Genomic DNA, 15,623 nt, shown 5'->3' on the forward strand with positions numbered 1-15,623 from the left:
TGGGTTTGATATTTATATATCAAGAGTAACTGCATGTTTCCTTTTGTTGTATTAAAAGTAGTGCAAATATAAAATATAAACTTAGAGTAGAAGGAACATTATACTTTTGAAAAGATTATTGCCCTTAATTGCGTGAGAGAGACTTTCAGGGGGTCAGACACCAAGGCTCAGTCTTTATGAAGTCCATGGAAAAGTGTGACTCCTTCATTTATTTTCTAGATGTGTCCCTCCTATGCAAGGTCATGGGGGCCCAGAAGCTATAGGCACACGGCAGGGACTAACCCACGTTGGACATTCACCATAGTATGTTTTTGGACCGTGGGGGGAAACCCAAAGCACTTCAAAGATACCCCACGATGACATGGGGAGAACATGCAAACTGCACACCCACGGAGCCATGGCGGGGACTGGCCCCAGAGCTGGGAGCCATCAGTGCTCAGCAATGCACCGGCCCTAAGTATGATTTACATTCAGATACGTATGTGTGACGTAATTAAGAGGCAGGCAGAAGAAGAAATCTACATTCCACCCCATCTGATCAAATACCAACAGCAAACATTTTTTACAATTTATTTCAGCAACATTAAAACTGTCAATTTCACAAATAAAACACAATGAACAATATAGTAACAGATCTTTAATATTATTAAGGTAGAAAAATAAAAATGTAAAATCTGTAAAAAATGAGAGTAAAAACTGGGCCAGTATAGTGTGTGAAGTTTGACCGGAGGAGCCGAGAAGGAAGGACACCTGCACAACCTTCAGACTCAATAACACAGTTAAATAATACGAATAACAATACTGCCATATGTTTGGACCTTAATGTAAAAATAATGTACTGGAAATATAAACTACTAGTAATTATTTAACTACTAGTTATTAATTATATTTAGACATTTTCTTCAAGTGTACCTCGGTTTCTGTTGTATGTTTTTGCAGCTGTATGTTTCTATGATAAAACAAAACTGTTCAGCTTGGTTATTTAACATTTTGACAGTAGCTGTCATGATGAATTACTCCCCACTTAATTCATAAAAGTCTGGCCATTTTTAAGCATAAACAAACTAATTTATAGGTTTAATTGGTAACTTTGTTATGAATGCATTGTAAGTGTGTGGTATTATTTTTAAATGAGAACAATTAAGGCAGATGTCATGATGTCCTGAGATGGACTGACATCTCACCCCATTTTTGTGCCCTGTCCTAACCACACAAGGAGTACGGCATCCTCTCCCACAACAGCTACATGCTCCACCCCCCACCCCCATCCTCTTTGGATGTTGAGTTAAAGGGGTCATTGAACCCCCTCCCGCCCAAAACTGTCAGTTTATACTCAGTGCTTTTGTAACATTACAGGCATACATTATAAAAGAAGGCAGACTGAAAATTGGCAGAGAAAGATATGAAATATAACAGCGCAGCTCTGTCTACCATTTCTAGCTATATAAAACCTAAAATATGAGCTCTCATACCACTTGGAAAATACATCCATTCAATGACTATCAAGGCCTTGGTGTGTGTGGAATGTCATATGCAGAAAGGCTGAGAGACTAAGGACTTCTATGGCAGAAAAAGCAATAAGTAGTTTTAACAAAACAGAAAAATTATAAATCGCAAATTATGTGTTTTACAATACTGTATGCTGCATATTGACAGGAAGACACTACGTTTAGGGCACAGCGAATTAACATTCGCAGTAGCCTGAGAGGCTGAACATAACGCTTTCTTCAGTCTCTGGCATGCTCTCAGACGTTCCTCACAAGTGACACACGCCTGCAGAATGGAGCGCTGCCCATTCCCTTTCTCTTTGGGCAGTGTTATCAGACCGGTCTGTAGCATCCGGAGTGGCTCGGCAAGGCTGCCTCCCGCATGTAGCTCTCCACTCGCTGCCTCAGGCTCCGGCAGACCTCCTGCAGGCGCTCGCCGTAGACGGGCTGGTAGAGCAGCACCACAGTCAGTGTGCCCATCACCACGGCCATGAGGAAACACAGGCCCAGCCAGGAGCAGCCACAGCTCTAGGAAGGAGAGAAGGATGCCTGTCACCCCCGGCAACTTCATAAAACCCTCTATATCAGTGCTATAGTCCGGACAGACAGGGCATAGTGTTGAAAGGGGAGATATAATGGGCATAAAGACAGTGATGATGGGAGTGGCCATGTTGATGTGGGCGTGGCCATGTTGGTGGTGGGCGTGGTCATATCGGTGGTGGGAATGGGCCATATTGGTGGTGGGCGGGGCCTCACATTAAAGGGGCAGAGTGAGGGCTATGTGAGCATAGCTGATGGGTCCTCACCCGTCTCCTGCGGGCATTCAGGCGTCTGAGCTCCTCCCTACACTGGGCCAGGCGGAACAGGCAGGTGTGACATTCGTGCTCCACAGCCTCCAAGTCAGCTCGCAGGTCCTTGCACTGCAGAGACAAAACTGTGAACGAATTCTCATGTGTGTGCAAAAATACACACAATGGACTGCTCTGTCACAACTGCAAAGATGGAGTCTGATATCTTAGCGAGACGCTTTGCTGAAATATCCTGAGCAATTTGGGGTCTTGCCTGTTTCTCAATGACCCATCTTTTATGTGATAAACTGCATCAGAAAGCCCTTAAACAGGCTGTCAGGATATTCTCTGTATTACATGAGTGAGTAAATGCTGAGAGGCCTGGCAGTGACAGAGAAGAGACAGTCAGAGACCCCCCCCCACCACTGCTTACCTCATTCTCTTTCAGGGTGAGCCTCTGCTGGGTGTCCTGCAGCTGGGCCTCCATGTCACTCTCGGCCCTGGGGGGCAGGCTCACGGCCTGCTCAGGCTCAGCACCTGGCTGGTCCTCTGGGGTGCACGCCTGCCACATGTCACACCTGGCACCTGCGGCAGACATGACACAGCTGGGCCCCCTCTAGGTACTTCTGAACCCCCCCCCCCCAGATGCAAGTTGATGACTTAAACAGCAAACGAGGTACTGCTGCAAAATTCATTCCCTGAGTTCAAAACATGCCTTCCTGTAACAGCACTGCAGAACAGATGCGTGAAATGGGACATAAGAAATCGCAGGGCGTGACTGTCCACGCGTTCAGCCTTGCATGCGTCATCCGCATGCTTATTCAGTACAAGCTGGAGCCTAGTCCAGGCAGCACAGGGAATACCGCTGGGCTGCATCCGGCTCGGGATACACTCACAATCAGCCGGACTGCTTGTCTTTCGGATGCTGAAGGAGTGCAGAAGGATTTAAATCCCCAGCCCTGGAGATGTGAGGCCACAGTGACCACTGTCATCACCCCAGCATATGTGTCACAATAATAAGAAAATATTATTTGCCCCCACAAATAATACAGTTACTGGTCTGATATAGTTACCAAAATCTTAACATCAAACTACACCAGGGCTGGCTAATCTTATCCAGAAAGGGCCATTTGTGCATGGGGGGTCTTGCTGTAACTCTCTAATTAGGTCACTAATTAGAGGACAGACTGGCTGAAGAGTCCTGACACCTGGGTTTGAACAGCTGACCTACAGGTTTTCCCAAACCCTGCATATATACACCGGCCCTTTGTGCATAAGACTGGCCGCCCCTGAACTAGACAGCGTCTGCTTGTCTATTTGCAATTTCCTTACTTTGGAAGAAGTTTCCACTTAAACTGTATTCTTCATATTTTTCCAGTTTTTCTGGAAAAAATGCAAAGTTTAGAGTCAGCATCTTGTTTCATGATGGGCTGGCCCCCCATCCTGGGTTGTTCCCTGCCTCGTGCCCATTGATTCCGGGATAGGCTCCGGACCCCCCGCGACCCAATAGGATAAGCGGTTTGGCAAATGGATGGATGGATGGATCTTGTTTCATAAAGCATTTCTGAACTAAGTCTGACTGATGGAAACATATCTTAGAGTTTCACTAACTATAAAAACAAGAGGTCACAGGCAAGGGAAAGAAAAAGAAGGTTTAGAACATATACAGTTAACTTGACCTATCCTTGTAAAATGAATTAAACATTAAACATGTATTAAGCTGTCTGTGCTACCATAACTTGATCACCTTTGTCAGGTGCTGCAGACGGCATGTGCTAACGAGTGCATTCACAAGGGCTGCACGTGACATTTCTGCTGCGTTGGAGTGCCATCACAGGCATGCGGTGTCTGTACGACACCCTGGAGCTGTGTGATCCCCATTAGAGGTGTGCAGTGTGTAGTGTCGGTACAGCACCCTGGAGCTGTGTGATCCACATTAGGGGTGTGCAGTGTCGGTACGGCACCCTGGAGCTGTGTGATCCCCATTAGGGGTGTGCAGTGTGCAGTGTCGGTACAGCACCCTGGAGCTGTGTGATCCCCATTAGAGGTCTTGCAGTGTGCAGTGTCGGTACGGCACCCTGCAGCCGTGCGATACCCGTGTTGTGCCCCCTGACCTCTCATCTCCTCAAGCTGCTCCCCCCGGAGCTGGTTGTCATCTTCCAGCTGGCTGAGCTGGGAGCGTAACTCTGCGCCCTCCTGCTGCGAATCCCACAGCTGGTGTCTCAGGTCGGCCTCCTGTCCTTTTGCCCTCTGTGGGTTTGGAAGGAGAAGAGACGTGATAAACAGCACAGAAACCGTAATGCAGCAAAGACAAAGAGACTTATTGTGATTAGAGTGGCGACCATGGAAGCCACAAACAAAGCGCACTGCATAACACAGAACCACGTACAGCTGAAGGAGGCTGGGAGGCATCAGCAGTATTACCAAGTTAAAGCTACTTTAGATTTATTTGTGGCTAATAAGATGGAGTAAATGAGTTTCAGAAAGTGTATAATCAGTCATTCATTGGTTTAGGAAATGCTCTGTATTACTTTGTATGGTATTGCAGACATTAAGCAAATGTGACAGGCCAGAGACAGCAATCACACATGCCGTCAGCTGGCTGATGTCCCCTTGGTTCCCTCCTTTAACCGGCAGCTAGCTCAGGGTCCCCCAGTTCTGATCCCGGAGGGACTTTCTGCAGCACAGTTTGCAGATTTCCCTGCGCAGACACACCTACTAAAGCTGGTAAGCGGCCTGTGGGCTGATAAGGTGTGTCTGAGACTGGCCCTGCAGGACCGGAGCTGGGGGCCCGAAGCTCAGGAGATTCTCTCTCTTTCACTGCAGCTTCACCTCATCTAACTCTCCGTTTGTTGGGTGCCCTGATCGAGCTCCGGCTGCCTCCTGCCTGGTGCCCTGATCGAGCTCCGGCTGCCTCCTGCCTGGTGCCCTGATCGAGCTCCGGCTGCCTCCTGCCTGGTGCCCTGATCGAGCTCCGGCTGCCTCCTGCCTGGTGCCCTGATCGAGCTCCGGCTGCCTCCTGCCTGGTGCCCTGATCGAGCTCCGGCTGCCTCCTGCCTGGTGCCCTGATCGAGCTCCGGCTGCCTCCTGCCTGGTGCCCTGATCGAGCTCCGGCTGCCTCCTGCCTGGTGCCCTGATCGAGCTCCGGCTGCCTCCTGCCTGGTGCCCTGATCGAGCTCCGGCTGCCTCCTGCCTAATGCCAGCTATCCTCTGTTTACCTCCAGTTCACTCTGTAGCTGGTGCAACCTGTCCGTTGTCTGCTCCTGGTTTCTCATCAGCTCTTCAGAGCTCTCCTTCAGCTGCTGGGACAAGCTCTTCCATCGTTCCGATTCCAGTAGGGCAGCCTTTAGCGCCTCCTTGTGGACAGAGCCAGAAGAAATTCATTGTCAGACAAAACTAGCCTTCATTTCCAGTGGCAAAAAACATTAAATGACTGAATGAATCTTTTCCCAAGCTCAAATCCAGTAAAAGATTTTGTATTTTAATTTCATTGCACATACATCCTGCAGGCCAAAAGAGTTACCCGCCCTAGCAGTACCTACTAGGTTAAGGCCTGTATTTGTATACCGAGTTTAGGAAAATAAAATTTTTATTCAGTTTATTGTGGAATTTAACACAGGAAGTAAGTCATGAATAGGGAGGATCAAAATGTAGTGGAGTAACAGAGCAACAGATTCAGGAAAAAATATTTTTGTGTGTTATTGTGTAGAGCTGTGCAGCCTTTTAAAAATAAATATAACCTCCGAAACAATCAAATATTGTTATTTTTAAGGTAAGGCTAAAAAAGGTTATTTGAAAAACAAAGCATATTCAATAAAAATTGTTAATAATATAATATAATTGATTATTGGAGAGGCCTCTCCGTACAGTAATCACACTGTAAGAACGAGCCAAACACCGAGCAGTGATGCACTTCTATGGATGACTGCTCTCTGCAGTGACTGCTTCAGTGGCGTTCCCGCCTACCTCCAGGCTCTCTGCAGTGACTGCTTCACTGGCGTTCCCGCCTACCTCCAGGCTCTCTGCAGTGACTGCTTCACTGGCGTTCCCGCCTACCTCCAGGCTCTCTGCAGTGACTGCTTCGCTGGCGTTCCCGCCTACCTCTAGGCTCTCTGCAGTGACTGCTTCACTGGCGTTCCCGCCTACCTCTAGGCTCTCTGCAGTGACTGCTTCACTGGCGTTACCGCCTACCTCTAGGCTCTCTGCAGTGACTGCTTCACTGTCATTCCCACCTACCTCTAGGCTCTCTGCAGTGACTGCTTCACTGGCATTCCCGCCTACCTCTAGGCTCTCTGCAGTGACTGCTTCACTGGCGTTCCCGCCTACCTCCAGGCTCTCCGCCTTCTTCTCCGCCTGCACCTTCTCGTTGATGGCCTTCTGCAGGGCTTCCAGGGCCCTCTCCTCATATGTCTGCTTCTGCTCTTCCATTTGCAGTACCAGCTTTTTCACTCCATCCCCCCTGAATTCCTGAAAGGTGCCCCCCCCCCCCGTCAGAGGTGAGCAGGCAGGGTCTTTAGCATGGGTGCTCCACTAGCATTGGGGCCAAACCCAACAGGCTGGGTCTGTTTGCATGTCAGATGGACCCTCCTTTCTGCCATTTCACTCTGTATCTCAAACAATCAAATGCATAGGAAATTTCACCTGTTAATTATGTTCAAAGAAGATCATGTCTTTATGCTATTTTTGATAGATGTGTCACAATGTATCATGTCTTGCTAACAATGCAACATGCACAGTGACAGAGCTAAGCGTGAACAGTAACCCGCTGTAAAATCTACATGCTACAGATACCTTTCATACTTAGCAAATGCTTTCAATACTTCAGCAGTACATGTCATGCCCAGCAAAGCTACCAATTCAGCTGTAAAGGTTCCTGCCTTTTCACATACATACCTGCGTGCACAACTCCAACTGCGCCTCCAGAGTCTCGATCCGACTTCTCGTCAGGTCCTCACTGCAGCGTGTCTGTTGGGGGGGGGCAGAGAACTCAGTTGAGGGCGTGAAGAAGCTCAACTGAGGATGACGCCAGCGGGCTCCTCCCCTCGTCCTCATATCTGCCCCGCCGGTACCCTGCTTTAGATACTGCAAATTAAGCCCAGGCAACGGCCATCCTGACTGCCCCCCCCCCCCCCGCCTCAGAGAAACCTCATGATCAGTCTTAAAGGTGGATAGTTCAGGTCCAGAGAGTAAAATTCCACACCAAGATTTTGTTTCAACCAATCACTTGAGTATAAAGAGTCAGAGTCACAGAGGACTCAAATGCCTGGTTGAAACGAAATCTTGGTCTAGACTTTTACTCTCTGAACCTGAACTACCCGCCGCTGGTCTGGGGCTCCACCCATGATGTGATGTGCCAGATTGGTGAGGCGAGCAGGAGTTGCCCTTAGATAAGCCTCCCGAGATGAAGACACTGCCTGCCTGGGGAGGGCTGTCACCTGCTGATCCTCAGGCCCACCTCATTGCTGCACTGCTGAGCAAACGTCGATCTTCAGGTTCTACTAATAGACCTAGAAGTGGGACTGTGGCACAGCAGGAGCCGGGGCGAGAGCCTGCTTCCTCTTCCTCTCTGGGCGGTGCAGTTCACCGTGACAGGAAACTACAGACCTCAGGCCTCCCCCACAAGCTCGCTAAGATGGTTTGTATAAAATGAAGACGGGATCCAGAGAACGTTACGCTCATCCCTCACTAAAAGCGCCGAGCCCTCTAAAATAGGCCAGTGTCTCAAAATTCACTTTCACTAAAAAAAATCTACCACCACTGAGTACAGATCTAAGGAAGGGAGTCGTTGCTGTGCACAGTCCTGCTGTGAAACTGGGTGAGGTTGTACCTTCGGAGAAATGTACCTACCAAGCAGTTAAGGAAACTGCCACTTTGGCTCCTTTAGCTCATCTTTTAGCACATTCTGCATCTCTCTCTCTTTCAAAACGCTGACAGGATGCAGGCTTAACCGCAGCGTGTTTCCCGGCACAAGGGAAGGTGCAGACAACCGCCTCCCCTTTTCTGAAACCACGGCCTGTTTTGACAGTACATGCAGTCCACATAAAATTCACCGTACCAAAGGCGGGCTTGCTTCCTGTCCCTCGGCGGGCCTGTTATCAGCTGCCTGCCGTCATGCGCTGCTGACCCGCGCACTGTGGCTATCAGACCCCGACAGAAACCAAAGGCGAGAGCTACACAGAACCAAAAAGCCGTTACATTCGGCAGTCACTGCTCTGCCTACAGGCAGCGTTTGGCCTAGCTGCAGACCCCGAGCAGACTTGTACAGCTCAGTCTCCCCGATTAGGATGGGATCCCTCTTATTCTTCAGCAGTATGTCTTCTGCTGGCGTTCTTGCAGAAATGCTTTCAGTTACAAGCCCATAATATCCCAGCTGCCTATTTTTCCATCGTGACAAGGGCCAGAGTTAAATCAGCTTAGCTCAGATGTGATTTTGGTCGGAATAAAATTTAAAATAATAATATTATATTTTTGAAAAAGTAGTTCTCCCACTTGTTTGAATGGTGTTAGTGGAAGCAGATGAACTGTTTGACTGACGTGTAAGTAGGCGTGACTGACGTCTAGGTTCGCGAGACTGACGTGTAAATAGGCGTGACTGACGTCTAGGTTCGCGAGACTGACGTGTAAATAGGCGTGACTGACGTCTAGGTACGCGAGACTGACCTCTAGGTTCGCGAGACTGACCTCTAGGTTTGCGAGACTGTAAGACCAGCCAATGATACAGTAAGACCACTGCATGGCTGATGATGAGACAAGTGGCAATATACAGTCCAATCCATTTGTGTTAATTCTCCCTACTTGGGAATTTTTGGTTCCTCTCCTCTGTCCGCCCTTCCTTTCTTTTGCCTATTTCTATATTATTTTAATGTTGTAATGACTGTTGTGAAAGGCGCTATATAAAAATGAATTGAATTACATTGAAACTTTACTTTGAATAAAGTTACACTTCTCCTCTTTGAATATGGGTCAATGTGTTTTGAAGTTAGGACTTTAAAATACATCATTAATGGCACAAAGAAGCGTATGTGTCCAGGGGAGGCTTTTCCTTATAGGACCACGCTGTTTTATTACACGGTTACCTAAACTACTTTATTGGAATATTTTCTGCAGTTCTTGCTGCAGTTCTGCTTACACTGTATCCAGTGTACACAGTGGATGCCCATCCACTGGGGGCTCAGCCTGGCTGCATTTACGTCTATCTGACTCCTCGGCAGCCATATGCCTGTGATGTATTATTTATCTTACTTGTGTGTCGCTTTGGACAATAGCATCTGCTATATAAAATGAATGTAAATATAAGTGTATTTTTGCAGGAATGCATCGATGGAGCTGAAGGGCATGTGAGGAGCAGGTGGCGTTCGGCAGACGCACCGTCCACAGCTTGTCTGAAGACATCATCAGGGTGGAGGTACTCTTCTGAAGGATGGCGAGCTTCTGTTTCAGGTTCTCCTCTCTCCACAGGGCCTCCTTCACGGCAGGGGAGATGAAGGTGCACATACCACATGAACACAACCTCACCGAGCTGCTGTCCACCTATCTGTACTTGAGTCTGCAGGCTGTGCCCAGTCGTGCCCGACCTGTAACCCCCAGTCGTGCCCGACCTGTAACCCCCAGTCTGCCCGACCTGTAACCCCCAGTCGTGCCCGACCTGTACCCCCCAGTCGTGCCCGACCTGTACCCCCCAGTCTGCCCACAGTTTCCATTCATTGTTCACCCACCCCCTTCCTTGCAATAGATGACGGGAAGCTGCCTGCTTGCTCGTGATGATTTACTTGCCTGTAAGTAGTCAGCCAACTGGAGCAGGTCCTAGAGGGATGGCGGGAGAGAAAGGTGATGACATCAGTGCAGTCAGAGTAAATCAAACGCGGGATTTTAATGAACGAGAGACACACAGCTGGCTACACACTTTAGAAATCCACATATATGTGTGATATGTATGTTATCCGCATTAGTTAGGCACATGCTGAAAATGCTACCAATGAGATGGCCAATAGCTGGGAAACTTACCGATTTCCTGATAGTTATAAGGCCAGATCTGTAGAAGAAAGGCCGTTTGAGTCATAATGGAAATGGTCACATGACATGGATCTAGGACCAATGAGGTATTTCCTGTGTTTCACATCACAATCAGATTTTCTGTGGTATTCATACACTCATATCCTTTTCTGTTTTCTGCATATCTAATGTCATCCAGATTGGCTATTGAGAAGAGACCATTTAGATGCCTGTCACCCTCCCTACTGACTAATGATGGTCCACAAGAAATCCTAGAAAATCTGTCTTCAGTATCAACGTTTGCAGGTGCTTCTGACCAGCAGGTGCTTCTGACCAGCAGGTACTTCTGGCAACGCAAGTGTTCCCAAAAAAACAGAAAATGTACCCAACAGGTTTTCTACTTGTCATTTTAAACAAAGGAACAGTTTCAATGGACAAATTTCTTTGGAGGTTTGAATTATGAAATATGGAAATATTATGGTCTGCATTCAATAACATAAGCACCTTACAGTGACCAGCAAACCGCCCTGACAGTAACTTGATAGGACGTGTGGGATGAGTCACCGCAGTCAGAGCCAGACGGCCTTGCTGGGGCTGCTCCCTAATACTGCTTTAAAGGATAAGCGAGCCCAGCTTGCTATCAGACATCTGTAGAATTGTCTACCAGAGCACCTAAACTCACATACACAGAGACAAGAAGACATATTTATGGCTGCAACTGCCTGGCAGCTCTTCAGAAGATAAGAGAAACGCAGAGATGCTGTGCTGTTCCAGCCATAGGGACACGCTGCTGTAGCAGTGAAAAGATCAGGCTGGACTCACTCTGTCTGAGCACTGGAATCCCGCTGTGGGCGCTGGGAGCTCAGCCCTTCGTCCCGCCTCTGGGCCCCTAAAGCAGACAAGCAGCAAGGTTAATGCCCAACACTGGCAGGAACGAGTCACATGATCATTAATGAGCTTTTGGTGAAGCGTGTTTGTTCTGAGTAAGGAAAGATGGTACCACTGTACAAAAAGGCTCCTACTTACCACTTATAAGTGGTAGTAACTCATTAATAAAAAGAAAACTGTTATAACTTCTTTATGATGGTCTATTTACTATTTATAAAGTGTTACAGCATAATTAATCATCTGATTATAAACCATTAATAAACCCTTTATAAAGGTAGTCTTTTTGTAAAGTCATATAAAATGTACCTACAGTAATACTTAGCATTTTGAATCATTTGGAGAACTCAAAGTAACTGTGTTAAGCTTAGGGCTGTGTTAAGATGGAACTCAACATGAACCCCCATTGGCTGAGTGTGAGCTTTTAAGCAAGATCTTGAATCTGAGTTCATTCACCAAAAGTTTGTTACACTACAAACAATACAAATATATTGCTATATGTTATAAACCATTTGCTTGGCAACAAAAGTTTAAACTTGAAATCTAATCCATGTCCACCCAGTGTACCCAAAAACGGCAAACATCTCCTTTCAACAGCTGAGGAAAAGTGACTTTTTCCAAATTATATTATTCAATAACTCTTCCTCAGTAAATATTGTTGATGCAAAACAACATAGAATGTCAGTGAAATCAGTGATCATCGCTGACATCGATGAGATGAGATGAGCCGTCTTTGTGGTGAATTCCAGGAATGTTCCACATGTACGTGGTGACAGTTAATTATTTACGTTGTGGTGCTTTTGCACAGGCAGACATGGTCCTACCTGTCTGCCACGTTGCTCTGATCCTCTCCAGCGAGGAGTGCTGACTGAGCCCTGGGGGGCCATGCTGAGATCTGCTCGCTCCTTCCCTCCCCGGTACTTTCTCTCGTCTGCTGTGAATTGGCTTCAACCACGGGGACTAAACTCAGCCACACGGGACACAAAACAGGCAGGTCACACTCCCGCTGCTTTAAATACCCTCTCCGTAAATATGCCAATAAGACTATTAATATCTGCCTTTTCTATGGACGTTACGTCAGGCCATGTGATCCCTAAGTCTTCTGCCATGACCAGCGACCGTCTGTCCAGTGGGTTGGCTTTACACGTCTTCTCCCGCAGGACCACTTTCGGTGGCTTTTGGACGGCCTCCTCAGCCCCCGACGGCACCACTGTGGGCTCAATTTGCCGCCGCTTCCAAAACTCCGTCTGCCGCTTCTGCTGCAGCTCAGCTCGCCTCCCCTCCACGGCGTGCTGCCGAGCCGGGCTCCGGCAGGTCGTCGCATTGTTGCGATCTCTCAGGAATTCATGCTTGGCTGCCCTTTGGTCCCGTTTATGGTCATACCCATCTGCTGCCACCTTTGACCTCTGCGTGTTTCTGGTGGGTGTCATGGTGAAATCCGGCCAGCCGCTAAGACACCGTTCACTGCTAATGTTATTCAGTGATGCAGTTACCTGAACTGAAACAAGGAGGAGGGTCAGAAACCCCCCAGTGGACACATATGGAAAAATGCATTTTTCTAACATGCTCATACATTGAAGCTTCATTGTGTACAAGCCTGTAATGATCTATCTAACCAAGGCCCACTGCAACAAGCCTCACTAGACAAGCAGAAATTTGCAAAGCTATACATTATACCACTGTAGTGCATGTTCATCGATTTTTGTTTACATGTCATACCAAATAGGCCTTAAGGTAAACAATCTTACTATTGGCAAAGAAAGTCCATAAAGGACTTTAAGAACAGAAATAGCCTCAGGGGTGCGGCAGGTGGTCCAGTGGGTTACGCCTCAGTGGCTCTGTGCCTCAGACTGGAAGGACTGGTCACCGGCTTAAGCTCTGGCCTTTGGCAAGATACTGGTATCTCTGCTGGGCTGCTGAACGAGGCCCAGACCCCAAGATAAAAGGCTAGAGCTGGTGCCCAGATTCAAGCGTCTTTCCCAGCTGTACATGGGTGTGTGTTAAAGGAGAGCAAGATGGAAAACACAAAGAGAAGCACTGCAATACGCTGCTGTATCACTGAGTAGCTGCACTGTGATAAAACTGGTGGAAAAATATTGTACACGCACACACACACACAGGACTGCATATCTTTGTGGGGACTCTCCATTCATTTCTATGGGGAAAACTCTAATCACAACATGACAACCTTAACCCCCACCCAGCCCTGACCTTAACCATAAGTAACCAAACAAAATATGAAACTTTTGGCATTTTTTGATATAAAATGAAAAGTCATAAATACATGTGTAGCAGTGAACAATACAGTCGAAAACAGCTGAACTTTCCTTTCTTGACCTCAATTTTATGAACTGCTCATGACTGGAGAACCGACAGTCGCAAGGTACACTGGTACAGCGTCTGCTTTCACTGCTGTTGGTATGGTACATCTACCAGTAATGCAACAATAAACCATTAAAAAAAAACATTCAAAATGCTTTAACTGAATCCTGTGGCGAGTCTAAGGACTGAAATATAATAAAATAGAAAAGCACCTTTTGTAAATGATACTGTGGGGCTCACACTGACCCGGCAAGGCAGCTGGATGAATCCTTAGCTTTCATATATGCAGCTACACACAATTTTCCCTGCAAAGTAATTTATCAGTATTTTGATGTCCATTTGCGTGGTGCTTTAGAAAGTAAACTTGTAAAAGAAAAGTTAGACATTCAAATTACTAGAAGAGAACGGCACTAAAAAACTGAACCTGAAATGCTTCAGTAAAACATGAAATATCTAGCAAAGTGTTTGACATTTTAATCTAATTACATCATTTTGGCATTATTTTCTGCATTGCAGAAAAGGTATCAGAGGAGTCTTACAACACCAAGACACCGCAAGGAAAACAAAAAATGACGTTTAAGCATAAAAAGTTACCTTATTGCACAGTGGCCTCATTGCTTTCTGAACTTCACACAAACAGAAGGCTGGTCTGTAAAGATCAGATCGCTGAAAAACATCCAGAAACAACATCCATTTTAGACATTTTTATTGCAGGCCTTGTTTCTGCCTTGCAGAATGAAGTTATTCCCCGCCTTGTTTCAGGCAGGAAATGAGAGACACCACACTGCATGTACGTGTGTGTGCATTTCTGTCAGTGTTCCTCTATCTGAACCACCACCCGCTTGCAGAATGTGGTCACTTATGGGTAAGTCTTCTGATTAGAGAGGCAACTTGTCACACTGACATACCCCTGCAAACCCAAGGAAGTACAGGACACAGAAATGATGCCTCAGCCAGCAAATCATCGTAACATTTAAAAAAAAGAGGCTAGGTTCGTAATCATGTGTTAAAATGAGGTAACATGCCCACTGACAAGATGCTGGTTAACAAATTTTCTGCCTGTTTAGTAAACAGCTTATTGATTGTTATGCATGAATCAAGGTCAGATTTTACCGTTATGTGTCATTTAGAAAAGCCCCAGATCTAAAAAACACTTACTGAAGTTATTCATATATCTTTTTGTGACGAATACAATCAAGCAATCGGTAAGAGGTATGTCAGAGGCATCGACATTTTACCACTAGTTCTCATAAACGTGAAATTAATCTTAATTTTTATATGTGCCATGTTCAAGGGTATTTCTGTTATGCACCCCAAACTCCACGCATAAATGAGCACCTGTTAAGCATTAAACCATGACCAGAACTGCAGAAGGAGAGAAGAAATCTCGCGATATTATGATTAACCTTCATAAACGTCATAATGAATACTGAACAAGCACACTGTTGAACGACTTATAACGCGTTAAAAATACTGACCGGGAACCACAATCCAGGAACGAAGAATTAGCCACAATAAATATCATGCCTAGCAGTTAGCATGCACTGTAGTCCGCTGTTCGCTCGGTCAAAGTTTTAGTCATATGTGGCTAACTTACTAGTTATACTTAGAATAACCGGTGTAATGCGCTGTCATAAACTGACAGGAACTGACTTGGAAAGTTTGTTGTTCGAGTGTGATTATCACGTAATAATTTTACACAGGCCTGACGTTTCCATTATAGAAATAAACATACTGTGCAAATTGCTAACAAGTTAACCTTTATATTGTTTCAAATCATATGACGTTGTTCAGGTTGTAAGTGTATGCAATATAATTGACTTTGTAAAACAGATTTGGAGAAAGTACGTTATCTATTTTTGGTATGACTTGGCAGCAGTAATGATTTCATTAACAAAAATAATGATTACTTTTGCCGCACATAAATAGTAGTAAGACTTAAACTACAGGAGGGATCCTTCCGCACCGCCCCTTTTGCTCCTTTTTGCTGTTGCGCTCGCTTTCGCATTATGCAGCTGTCTTACCGGCCTGCCCCGCTTACTGGCTCCCTCTGCTGGTCACTCTCTCTCCTTGCCGGTCCTTGCTGATCCCCATTTGTTCACAGACACTGTATGTCACGCCCAGCTCGTCCGACCCCCCCGTGCGCCAC

At 46.5% G+C, this 15,623-nt stretch overlaps 1 protein-coding gene across 9 annotated transcripts; it reads right to left on the bottom strand.

Moving 5' to 3' along the window:
• Nucleotides 1–556: 556 nt before the first annotated feature.
• On the bottom strand, nucleotides 557–15,515 carry LOC125726681 (TRAF3-interacting JNK-activating modulator). Of its 9 annotated transcripts, none has more exons than XM_049003049.1 (17): nucleotides 15,499–15,515; nucleotides 14,069–14,140; nucleotides 13,687–13,779; nucleotides 12,211–12,650; nucleotides 11,977–12,112; nucleotides 11,090–11,156; nucleotides 10,280–10,307; nucleotides 10,049–10,078; nucleotides 9,644–9,739; nucleotides 7,169–7,240; nucleotides 6,602–6,742; nucleotides 5,494–5,631; nucleotides 4,390–4,525; nucleotides 3,608–3,658; nucleotides 2,709–2,860; nucleotides 2,294–2,407; nucleotides 557–2,015 (listed from the first exon to the last, which is right to left on the bottom strand). In XM_049003049.1, the coding sequence occupies exons 4-17, from the start codon at nucleotides 12,580–12,582 to the stop codon at nucleotides 1,821–1,823; spliced, it is 1,728 nt and encodes a 575-aa protein (XP_048859006.1). In that variant the 5' UTR covers nucleotides 12,583–12,650; nucleotides 13,687–13,779; nucleotides 14,069–14,140; nucleotides 15,499–15,515; the 3' UTR covers nucleotides 557–1,820. The 9 variants fall into 9 exon arrangements, with proteins under 9 accessions (XP_048859006.1, XP_048859005.1, XP_048859004.1 ...); XM_049003048.1 differs by lacking the exon at nucleotides 15,499–15,515 and adding an exon at nucleotides 14,953–15,009; XM_049003047.1 differs by lacking the exon at nucleotides 15,499–15,515 and adding an exon at nucleotides 12,901–13,135 and having other exon boundaries at nucleotides 14,069–14,320.
• Between the last annotated feature and the right edge of the window lie 108 nt (nucleotides 15,516–15,623).

Source organism: Brienomyrus brachyistius, unplaced genomic scaffold, assembly GCF_023856365.1.
Source record: "Brienomyrus brachyistius isolate T26 unplaced genomic scaffold, BBRACH_0.4 scaffold74, whole genome shotgun sequence".
Lineage (NCBI taxonomy): Eukaryota > Metazoa > Chordata > Actinopteri > Osteoglossiformes > Mormyridae > Brienomyrus > Brienomyrus brachyistius.

Coding starts and splice junctions, on each gene's coding strand:
- LOC125726681 (XM_049003049.1), bottom strand. CDS start 12,582: ATGACACCCACCAGAAACACGCAGAGGTCAAAGGTGGCAGCAGATGGG. Junction 11,157..11,976: donor CAGAGCAACGTGGCAGACAG/GTAGGACCATGT, acceptor TGTCTGCTTTAG/GGGCCCAGAGGCGGGACGAA. Junction 2,016..2,293: donor TGAATGCCCGCAGGAGACGG/GTGAGGACCCAT, acceptor TCTCCTTCCTAG/AGCTGTGGCTGCTCCTGGCT.